The sequence below is a fragment of the Orcinus orca genome, chromosome 17, assembly GCF_937001465.1.
Source record: "Orcinus orca chromosome 17, mOrcOrc1.1, whole genome shotgun sequence".
In the NCBI taxonomy this organism is placed as follows: Eukaryota; Metazoa; Chordata; class Mammalia; order Artiodactyla; family Delphinidae; genus Orcinus; species Orcinus orca.
In genome coordinates, this window is record NC_064575.1 from 24,640,366 (window position 1) to 24,652,950 (window position 12,585).

Below are 12,585 nucleotides of genomic sequence, written 5' to 3' on the forward strand. Positions count from 1 at the left end.
AGAGAATGACAGTAATACGATCTTTAAGATAAAAACAAATCAATTGTTTAGGAGACGCACAGGTTTTACTGGAACTGAGACCTACGAGAATTTTCTCCCACGAGTTCTCATAAATGGTACACAATGTGACAGAGAATGCATCAGCTTTAAAAACACATGTATTGAAAATACAAGTTTTGATGATTGTTTTTGCTAGTAGAAGCCAACAGCATAGAAGCAAATTGCAATGGAGTAAAGCTAATTCTATGAAGAATCAAAATGTGGATCAAATATGTAGCTCTTTGAAAATCTCCCAGAATATAAAACTTAGATTCCTTTCTCTCTCTAGTTGGGAATACAAACGTGTTTTAACAACATCTAAAACTTCCTCTATTCCTGTAAGTAATACAAATCCATTTCAAAACCAGACTAATTATTCTTAGACCTAAGGCCACTGTTCCCTGCTAATCTCACAGACAGGTGAAGCAGACTACATGATTTATCTGAGGACCATGGTTTTCCAAATAAATGTGCTTTAAATGGCTAATCTAAGTATAGTAGATAGAACACATTCTAAAATGCTGAATTTTATGGTTGTACTTCTTATACATGGACTTAATTTTCAAAAGGTTAAGTTAAAAGATTATCTACAAAAGTGTTTCAGTTACGTTCAAATTTTTAATCAATACTGGTTACATTTGAAGTGCACTGCACCTATTTACAAAGACTTAAAATGATCAGTAATATAAAGTGTAAACTTAAAACGAAAATCACAGACTCATTCCACATCTGTGAAATGCAGCAGTTAACTGTAATTAAATTTACAATAATCGTAAGGGATAGGAAGAACATAGAAACTGGAGGAGAAAAATAGTATTCAAGATCTGAACAACACAGCTACTGTTGTACTGAAAAAATAATTTATTAAATGAGTATAATACTGGGAATAAGATGCATTATAAAAGTAAATTCTAAATATAAACAACAGTGGTTTTCCTAATTAACAAGAGTTTTTCTTCACCCATTCAAAGTTTTAAATACAATCTTCTGAAAGGCCAGATTTTGAAAGTGTATGGTTCACTTTAAGACAGACATGTATGTAGCACTATAATATCTGGAATTTATCATCTTGTTTTATTAGACTAAAAATGATATTGATTAATTTAAATGATTGTTCTTTTTAAACCTTTTAAAGCCTAGAATAATATTTTGAAATGAACAAGTAGACCATTTTATTATACTCTTTCTGTCTCCCTGGACAGCACACACATTTCAAATACAGTTTGTGGAAAATATTGAGATAGAGCATACCTGTCCATTTTGATGAAGACTTTAAAAAATTTTGGTACTTTGGTAAAAAGCAGTCTCCTTTTTAGATCAAAGGTTGACAACAGCCACTGTATCTATTAATCTACGTCCGTAGAATTTTAAACAACCACGTCTTAATATGTACATCAAGATACTGATAAGCTTTTAGCTAGTGAAAGAAAAAAACGGAGACTGTTATTCTTTCCCCAATAAGTTTCCTTCAGTTTTTAGAAAGCATATGCAGTTCAATATACCAACTGGGATTTCAAAATGCCAGCATGATTACAGTGCTTATTAACAGCAATATGCAAAACAATAGAAATATAAAATAAATAACTTCATACTATAAAAATGAAACAAGGCACTTTCAACAACTATATGCAAAGCTGAGATAAACATTGTTTTCATAACGCGGACTCAAAGACTCTAGGAGACTTCTGTAAAGCGTGAAATAGTGAAGGCACTACATAATTCTTTTTCCTAACTCCACTTACTAAAGAAATTCACCAATTAAACTTGGCACAAAAGAGTTTAATTGTCATAAAGTGCATCACTTGGCTAAATATATTAAGAAGAAAATCAGCATCAATACATTATAGCAACATATTCACATATACAGAAATAAAAATGCAATGCCAGGAGTTGACATAGGAACTTTGTAGGATATATGGCTTTTTCTCTTTTATTTTTTTGTATAACTGCCTATTTGCTTACAATCTATATTTTTTAAAGAGTATGCCTTGATTAGCAAAAAGAGGTAGTGTTCTGACAAAGGCAAACCCACTGATTCTATAGGTAGAGATTTAAGATAAAGATTATGTGGAAAATATACAAGTATAACATATAATACACTGGTACAACATTTATTATAGTATTTTGATATTAGCGAATTTGCTTTTAAAATCAAGGCTATTTTATCACTTTAGCTATGTTATTACAGCTCTTTCAAAGAGTTTTCCTTTGGTACTAGAAAGTTTTCTTCTTTTAAATAGTAACATTCCAAATAAGCAACTTTTATTTAGAGATGATAAACATGTCAACATTTAAAACTCAATTCATCTCTACCACTTATTTAAACCATTAATGAAAATACATCATGTCTGAGACACAAGAAGTATATAACAGACAGCAACATGCAATTTATGTCCACTTAACTAATGTAACTGGTGATTTAAACACACACACACACACACACACACACACACACACACACACACACAAAGTGTGCACACCCACGTTAGTCTGGAGCAATATATTGGCAAAACAACAAAATAATTTATGCACAGTATTTAAGGATGTGGGCCTTGATGACAGAACTCCAGATTTTTTTTAGTGTGTTAAATACAAAGTTTGGCTAAAAGACAATGTAAAGCAACAGTGAATATATTTCCTATACCAATAACTTAAATTTTTCTTTATGTAAACTTTATACATGTGCAATCTTGCTGTTTTCTGTAAATGCTTCAGTCTCTTTTTTTCTTTTTAAATATCTGCCACTCTATTCTAAATTTGCAGGAACGTAAAAATGGAAGGAACCACTTGAGATGCATTAGTCGTCTTCCGCATTATATGCCACTTCTGCTACTTCTATGTCTGATGTGGAATTTTCAGGTTCACTAAAACTTGAGCATTGCTTATTATCAGCTCTGCAAAAAAAAGAGAAACACAATGAAGAGACTGGATGCATGCTATTTCACTTCACTATTACCGTAAACATTTTTTAAGTCATGTAAAGAATATTTAAACATTTAATGGAAAAAATATTTAATGAAAAGGAACATTTAAATATTCAATCAGAAATTTAATATTTTAAAGTTGTCATTGCCAGATAACACCTTTGGAGATATATTTTTAACTCAGCTCTCTGAACTACCACTTTTCAATAAAAATCTATTTTATATTTTTAACTCTCTCAGCTCTCTGAACTACCACTTTTCAATAAAAATCTAGTTTGTAATGACCTTTAACCAACAGAAAATTTGTTCTCATAATTATAGCTTAACCACTATCACTAATGTATTAATGGTGACCTTGGATTTATATGTAATAAAAATTCTTTGTGTGTTCAAATATACCATCTTTCCATCATTCCTATTAGGTAGACAGGGTGGTTGCTATTACAGTGTCCCACTTTTTGCATGGAAAAGACTGACATTGAGAGAGATTAAAGTAATCTGTCAAGATTACAAAATTAATGAATTAACTGAGTCACAGCCCAGTTAATTCAGACGTGTCTTCAAAATAAGTAATGAAATTTATAGGCTGGATGACAAAGATTCATTTTTAGGGACAGCCTAGAATATCTATAGTCTTCCTCTGTTTGCTCATCAGATTCATGATATAATAACACTGAGTTCATAGAAACATGCTCTACAGAGTATTGTGACTGTTTCTCTCCAATTATTCAGATGATTAGGCTATAATAAACCAAACATTATATACCTAGATTCTTCATCTAAGACATCTTGATCAACCTCAAGTGCAGAGGACTCCACCTTTAGGATCTGTCCACCTTCTGTTCCTGACACGAGCAGTGATTCTTCAGGTTCCAAACATAAGTTCCTAAAGGTAAAGTACAGCAACAAGTTATTTTCTATGAATAAAATAGGTATATATTTATTGTTCTGAATGCATGTAGCTTTAGTAGCCTTCAGCTGTTCTAAGTGTAGTCATATACCTAATAAACTGTTGACTCTGGGTGTCAAAAGTGAAATCAGTACTTATGATTAATTTAAAATGATTTTAACATCAATTCGATATATGCTGACAAGAAGGCAAACGAGAACTTTCACATGTGAAAAGTTGGCATAAATGCCTAGAAACAAAGATACTATTTAAATAGGTTAAAATAATGTTTGTCTTGGTGAACAACTAGAGCTTTATTTTCCCGATATTTCCCGTCCTTCAAATTTTCAGGCTTCTAAATAAATAAGCAAACAACAGACAATTTTCCCAATCTACAAGGATGTACACCATGAGTCTAAGACTTTTGGGGTCAGAAATTTCCTAAATTGTAACGTACAAAGGGCATTTAGCCCAGAGTATCGAGCTGAATTAGACTGACAATGCAAGCATCACAACATACCTGATTCTGTTTTCTAGAGTGTCTATAAGAAGTTGCTTCTCACAGAGCAGTTTCTTCAGTGATTCCAACTCTTTTTGTTTTTCAAGTAGTTCTTTTTGAAAACGGTAGTTTGTCTCTTCTAAAGTTTCACAGAAAGCCTTAAAAACAAACAAACAGCAAATAAAAAACACATGCAGAAAGAGAATAACATTAATTACTTATGCAGTACCTTTCTCAAGGGCATAACTGAAGAGTCAAAGAACATAGGTAACCAAAATAATGTGTATACAAACCAAATGATTTGTTCTCCACCCTCATCTTTTTAGGTCTCTGCTACCTTGGTACCTACTGGGGAACTTATAAATAAGTACTGGGGAACTTATAAATAAATACAAGTCCCTTTTCTTGAGAATTATTAAGTAGTAAGCTAGGGTGCCTGAAATGAATATGTGATATCTCTCTAGTGTATAACTGGGAAAAAAAATTACTAATAATCACTGTTTTAGCTTCTATTCTCCTTAGCCTGTTTTTGCCCTGTCCTAGATGATTATACTTTAAAGAAAAAAAAATTAAAAAAAGAAAACTGTGGCTATTGATTCCATTTGTATTAGCTCAGAAGACACATCCTATAATAACGATTTCCTTCATAGTGCCTTCAATATTATTTTCCCTTGCTTCTCCTTTTACTATATTCACTCAAAGACATTCTATCCTTTATACCCAGGAAGCTAAACACTATTGAAATAGATTAAAACAAAATCATACTGCCATGAAGAATGATGTCATGAAAAAAATCTGGGTCACTTACCTTGATGAGGCTTTCAGTGTTGCTTTTAATTGTTCCTAGTTATCTATCATTATCTATCATTCCCTGTCTCCTTTGTGACTACGTTAAACCTTCACCCCTGGCAAATCCCCTACAATGTGTTACTACTGGTGAGCCCAAGCCCAGCAGATGATCTTTATTCCTATACCAGAAAAAAAAAAAGTTACTCTCCCAGAATCCTAACTACATTTGCATTCCATTCTTGTCCTCAAGAATATGTGCCTCTTCAAGTTAAGCCCAATCTCCTTTGGAAGCCTGCCCTATCCCATACACTCTCTCTTAAATTTTCAACCTTTCCCTCTCTTTTGGTCCTTAGATTTATTTAATCAAGTTGACTGAAGTTGATTAAGCAAACCTAAAAATCTCTCCACATAAAAACAAAGTCATATCCACCGGTCCCTTGATAGGAGTCTCTCTAGCTACTAACTCATCTTGTTCTTTTCAAAATAAAAAAGATTTCCAGGAAAAAAGTTTTTATCATCCAAATTTAGCTTCCCCATTCATGGCTAAAATCATTAGGAGTTTTACTCGCTTTTCTCTACTAATTATACCCAGGCAAATGCTAAGAATGACTTCTGTCAAATCCAAAGTACTGTTTTTCTCAACTTCATAGCATGTCACTACTGACTTAAAAAGTAAAAAAAAAAAAAAAAAAAAAAAAAATTAATGGAATCCTTTTTTATTGTGCTCTGTGAAACTTCCTGGTTCCCCTAATTTTACAGTTACTTCTTAGATTCCTACTTGTTCTTTGCATGTGGGCATTCATCAGAGTTTTGTCCTTGATTATATATTCTCTTGCTCTATATTTCATCCTTGGGCAATTACTGTTATCACTTCAACTATAACCTATACTATTTGCTATCGACTTCCAATTTTTTTTCTGTTCATCTCCAGCCCAGACCTTTCCTGAGTACATAGATATCATTCATATGCCTATTGGTCCCCTTCAATTGTATGTACCAATGGTAAGTCAAAATGCACTCCCAACGGTACATCTGCACTACCACCTCATCATCAAAGCCACCAGGCAAACATCTTAGATCACTGCATTTCGCTACTTTCTATGCCCCAGGTAACCCAGTCTTTTCCACCTTCCCCTTCACCTCCTCCCCCACTGCCTCATCAACCTCTCGCTATACTCATCTACTCTCTATACTCATTTCTACTGTGCAGTATAAGGCTAGGTAATGTGATCACTGAAAGAGAATAGTGCAGAAGCAAACCCTTCCTTTCATGTTCATTTGACTTTTTGATAAAGGTGCCAGTACAATTCAACACAGGGTACTGACACATTTTAATATCTATAGAAACTTAAGGTCCTCACTTCACACCTTATACAAAATTAGCTCAGTATGGATGTAAGAGTTAAAACTATAAAACTTCTAGAAAAAAAAATAGGAGAAAATCCTGGTGGCCCTGTGTTAGGCAAAGAGTTCTTATGATACAATACCAAAAGCATAAGCCATAAAGGATGTGATAAAATGACCTTCATTATAATTAAAAACATTAGCACTTCAAAATATACCATTAAGAAGGTAAAAAGACACATACAGACTATGAGAAAATATTTGCAAATCATATATTTGATAAAGGACCTGTATTCAAAATAATGAATTCTTACAAATCAATAAGACAAACAACCCAACTAAAAAAATAAGCCAAAGGCTCAAACAGACAATTCATCAAAGAAAACATACAAATGGCAAAAAAGCACATGAAAAAGCGATTAACAGAAAAATCATTACGGATATACAAATTAAAACTATAATGAAATACCATATCACACCTACAAGAATGGCCATAATCCAACAGACAGATAATATCAAATGTTTGTGAGGACATGGAGAAACTGGAACTCTCATACACTACTCGTGGGAATGTAAAATGGCATAGCCACTTGGGAAAACTCTTTGTAAGTCTCTTAAAAAAGTTAAACATAATTTACCATATAACTAAACATTCTACTCTTAGGGATCAACCCAAGAGAGATGAAAACATGTGTCCACAAAAAACCTTCTCTGAAATTGTTCATAGCAGCATTATTCATAATAACACAAAACTGGAAACAATCCAAATATCCCTCAGCTGGTGACTGGATAAACAAAATGTGGTATATGTGCGCAACAGAAAACCATTCAATAATAAAAGTAATGAAATACTGAGAGAGACTATAACATGGATGATGCTCAAAAACATTATGCTAAGTGAACGAAACTAGATGCAAAGATTATATATACTGTATACTATTGCGTATTGTATATATTATGCATATACAATATTATGCATATTGTATATATGAGATTATATATATATAGGCACACATATACACTTATATGCACATATATATATATATACACACACACAGTATGATTCTATTTATATGAAATATCCAGAAAAGACACATTTGCAGAGACTGAGAGCAGATCAGTAGCTGTCTGGGGCTGGGAGTGTGGAATGGCTGCAAAATGGCTTGTAGAATTTTTTTTGAGGTGATGGAATTTTCTAAAACTGGATTATGGTAATGGAGACACAACTCTACAAATTTACTAAAAAGTTATTAAATTGTACATTTACAATGGAATAGCAAATAGCAAATTTTATGGATGAAAGTTTTACTTCAATAAAGCTGTTTAAAAAAAAGCTATGGCATTCCTCTAACACAAAGAACTGACTCAGTTTAACTGAAAACATTACAAATCTACCAATTAAATCTGTTCCATTTAAACACTATTAAACATTTGGAAGAAAAACTTGCATAAATCCTAGCTAATCTATTATTACCAAATCTGTCTGTGAATCTAGCCAATTGCTTCAAGAAGTAGGCTACTTTAACACGTCAAGTAGTGTAATTTGAGTAGCCTTAAGCTTGAGCTGAATTGATAACAAGACAATAACTTCTACTTCTGAAGATTAGTTTTTTAATTTGATTTTAACTGTAGGTTCTTTACTTTGATACTTAGATGGAAGAAAACTCAGCAGGCAAATGTTACTTTTAAATGTAAAATAAATTTCCAAGTAATCTTCTTTTTTCTGATACGGTATAAATAAAGAGAATAAATGTAGAATTTAATTTTAGGGCTTCATAGACTATAGGACATGTACGAGTTTTTATTTTTTCACTGAATTATGTTCATGTATTTCAATGAAAGAAAGCTTTGACTCAAACATTAAAAGCTTTCTGTGCAAAACTACCATAGTCCGAAATTATAACTTTGCTGTTTGCTGTTCCATTCAAGAAACAATGTAGTTATTGTACGGTATTATTTGTTCCTCTTTTCATGTGATATATAATACAGCACTTACCCTGCTTTCTTCTAGGCTATCAAATGGACCTGGTGGATCATCCAGACAAAGAAATTCTCTCACTGCAAGGCTTTCAAAGGAAAAAAAAAATTAGCTGGGATACAAATAAGTTTACAAAAGAGAGCAAGATAGCAGAAAGCAAAAGTTACTCTGAAGCTAGCTATAGTGTTTTAAGCAAGTTGGTTCTGCTGATAAATGAAAATAAGCAAGATGGCGTATGCGTTTTCACACAAGTAACAAAATACAAATATAAAATCTATAGAAGATACAAAGATTTTAGGTTATTTCTATGATCTTATGAACATAAAAAGATTGTGAATTTATGTTACATAAAAACTACACGACATAAAACATAAATCAGAAACGGTACAGGAAACCAACGTAAATGGTGAAAAGACAGTATTATTTTCAAAGAAATATTAATTTGAATTAGTCTAAAAACATCATTATCTTTTTATGAAGAAATACAATTTCTAATTCATACTTCATTTGTTTCTTCTTCAGGAGATGATTCTAAAGTAACTAAAGTATTTACTATGAAACAAGTTAAAGATTTTTCTTACAATCATGTTTATTATATTAATTCACTTAAATGTTTTCCCTAGAGAATTCAAGAGAAAGAATTCTGATCCTCCCATTTCTGAATTACCATAAAGTTCAAAATAATGAAATAATATGATATTGTTATATTTATACTTTTCAATTACCAGAAACAGGTTAAGAAGGTAGAAACCTGAACTTCCTTCTTACAAAATACTCCTCTTTCTAAAAAGTAATCTTGGATTGAGGGACAGCTCTATATGTATGTTAAAACAAAAATGTGGAGACTTAAAGGATGATGATGAAGGGGGTGGTGATAAAGAGAGAAATGGGATCTTCAGTAAAATCATTCCAAAGGAAAAAATGAAATAGAGATGTGGTGTTAAGAAAGTAATCCAGAAGATCCCAAAAATAGAAAAAAGAGGAGCAAGTTTCTGCATTATAAAATCTTGATAATATAGATAATAAAAAAACATACACTCAGGGAAACTGAGATAAAACTTGAGTATTCATAATCATGAAATAACAGAGATGGAAGGGATCGTAAATGTGATCTAGTTGAACTATCCATAGTATGCTGCTTATATTATCCCTTTTATATGTTCAGCCAAGAATATGTCTAAACACCTCCAGAAATAGGGACTATAACTGTCTCTTAAAATAAACCATCAAAATAAACCACCCTAAGTTTGAATAACACAGAAAACTAGAAAATTATTTCTTCACTGAGCTGGATTTTTCTCCCTGAAGCTTCTATTCATGAGTCTTAGTTTGGCTTTCTGGGGCCCTTCCAGGTAAGTCTAAGTCTTCTTTCACATGATAACCCTAAAAATATGTCAAGAATGTTATGTTTACTCTAACCTTATACCTCTAGCAAGCAATACTAACACACTAACATTTCCTTTTCTTTCTTCATGTAACAAAATTTAGTGAGTACTTAAAGCCTATATGGTCTTCTGCATTCATGGAGCCAACATTTTTTCCAGTTTTACTGAAATATAATTGACAATTAAAAATTATATATATTTAAGTTATATAACTTGACTCGATATATATATACATTATGAAATATGAAGTACAATCAAACTACTTAACATATCTATCACCTCACATGGTTACCATTTCTAACATTTTCAAAGTACATTACACACACAGGGTTTTCACATACCCTACTTTATTCAATTTCCACAACAATCATGTGAGGTGAGGATAGGCATTATACCTCCATTGTATAAGTGATAATAAAGTTCAGAGAGTTAAAATGACCCACCCAAGGTCATTAGTGCAAGTGGTAGAGCTAGGCCTTAAATCTGTCTTCTGAGTAGAAATATGTGCCTTTTTCTACCTTTAAACTCTTTTCTCTTATGTTTTGGTTCATTTGGATTCTTTCCCCTTGCTGATCACTTCTTTCTGACCACATTCAATTTCTCTGTATCTTTCTTTAATCAAAGTCTCTAGAATACTGCAGTTGGTCTAACAGTATAGAGAAGAACAGGACCACCACACGTTCTTTTGGTTTAGATATTATACTTTCTATCCACCCACTATGTATATCGGAAAAAACTATTAGGCAGAATGAGGCACAAGAAATAAACTGATCTTGGGATTGACAGGCCAAAAGTTTGGATGGGGGCTTCCCTGGTGGCGCAGTGGTTGAGAGTCCGCCTGCCGACGCAGGGGACACGGGTTCGTGCCCCAGTCTGGGAAGATCCCACATGCCGTGGAGCGGCTAGGCCCGTGAGCCATGGCCGCTGTGCCTGTGCATCTGGAGCCTGTGCTCCACAACGGGAGAGGCCACAGCAGTGAGACACCCGCGTACAGCAATTAAAAAAAAAAAAAAAAAAAGTTTGGATGAAACGCTGAGAGAACAGCCTTTAAGGATGAAAAGGAAAGTGCTAAGAAGTTTATGGAAGAGTCTTTTTAATACTTTCAGTGTATGACAACTTAATGTGTGACATTATTTCTTATAAGTTTATACTCAGATTTCCTCATTCTTTAGTAACATTTTTATGTTCACCATTACTCTAATTATTGGAATGCTACTGCTAGGAAAGAAAAAGGGGGTAAAGGGATATATGTATTTATTTTTATACCTTTGGTTTAAAGCAGAAATTCAGCCCAAGATCCACAGTGATGTTGACAATGTACCTAGTTGTAGGAAATTTTTTTTAGAGTAGTTATTCCATTTCATTCTCCTTCCCTAAAAATCTTTATGATTTATGGCTCACTAAAGTTCTACGCAAATGAAATCCAATGGATTCTCTAAATTTTGTTTCACTACAGTTCCAAGGTTATATTCCATGCCCTATTTTGTTTAATCTGTAGCATAAGAGTGAAATTTAAAACTGGCACTACAACTGTGATTGACAAAACACTTTTTTCAGGGGTTCAATACATTTCTTCTGTTTCAATAGGACTCAGTTGATGGAGGAAGAAAGTTAATACTCTTAAACTCTTTTCCCATCCAAGGAAAGGGACACACAAGAATGTCTGGCAGATGGTAGTGTTTGAGAAAAGAATTTCTTTCTCAAAAATTCAGGTACCTTTTCTCCCCCCGTAGAAAAGGAAGCCATTACCCCTTCTTGCGAATCACTGACTAGAGAACTTTATTTAGATTTGATAAATATTTGACTGCCTATGTGTGCCACGGCTCTGCTCAGTGATTTCTTATATATTATCAATGTATAATTTATAAACAAATCAAGTAAATTCAAATAAAGTACCAAAAAGTCTATATTATTAAATGGTCTATGGATTAAATAGAAGTCAATTTAAAAAATTATTATTTATTTACTTGTTCACTGATAGGTTCAATACAACCCCCAATCTCTCTTCTGCATTTGATCTTTAATACTTTTGTTTCCATTTGACCATGATAATGAAGGTAAGAAAAACATCAGAATTAGGAGAGAAACCTATCTAAGAGAAAATCCAACAATCTGGAATTGAAAGGTATGGAAAGACTATCTTTCTGTTTATCACGTAGAGTAACTTCTTAGTGTGGTTGGGAAATCTCTATTTTAAAATTGTGATCAGTTGACTTAACTTGCCTGAATATAAGGAAACCAGAGATGGTACCCTTCAGCATTGTTTTCATCAGAGCAAATTTGCCCTATATCTTAAACTCTTCCTTTGAGTCTCTTGAAAAAGTCTCCTTTAAAAGAGTTTTACTGTAATTTTCAAACTTCTTAAAAAACTATTTCATCCAGTGAATCTTCACCTTTTACTTCATAATATACCTTCCTTTTTTTCTTTCATGGGTATGTATTTGTTTACATTCCACAATTTTTTTAAAAAGACCAGTAATTTAATAGCTAAATGAGCTCTTTATCTCAAAATTTATATTAAAAAAGCTAAAACTAATGCTTACAATTCATTAAAAGGTCTATAAAGAACTAAGTAAAAAAAGTACTAAAAATACTAGCTATTTCTTCTGTCAAAACCAAATTAAGCACAAAAAGTCACTGCATGAAAATATTAATTGAGGGATTTCAGATAGAAATGTTTTATCAGTTACTATTTCTCTTCAGTATTCTCTACCAGTAAAAAGAAAATAACAAAAATA

The 12,585-nt window shown here is 32.6% G+C and overlaps 1 protein-coding gene across 3 annotated transcripts in view; it reads right to left on the bottom strand.

The window, feature by feature from the left end:
- Nucleotides 1-877: 877 nt before the first annotated feature.
- The window catches only part of SNX16 (sorting nexin 16), a 36,479-nt gene continuing 24,771 nt past the window's right edge, over nt 878-12,585 (bottom strand). For all 3 annotated transcript variants that reach the window (XM_049700752.1, XM_004276163.4, XM_033439830.2), the window contains 4 exons: nt 8,481-8,550; nt 4,373-4,509; nt 3,730-3,849; nt 878-2,933 (listed from right to left, as the gene is read on the bottom strand). In XM_049700752.1, the coding sequence (XP_049556709.1) occupies nt 2,837-2,933; nt 3,730-3,849; nt 4,373-4,509; nt 8,481-8,550 (424 nt within the window). In that variant the 3' untranslated portion in view covers nt 878-2,836. The remainder of the gene's footprint in view (nt 2,934-3,729; nt 3,850-4,372; nt 4,510-8,480; nt 8,551-12,585) is intronic.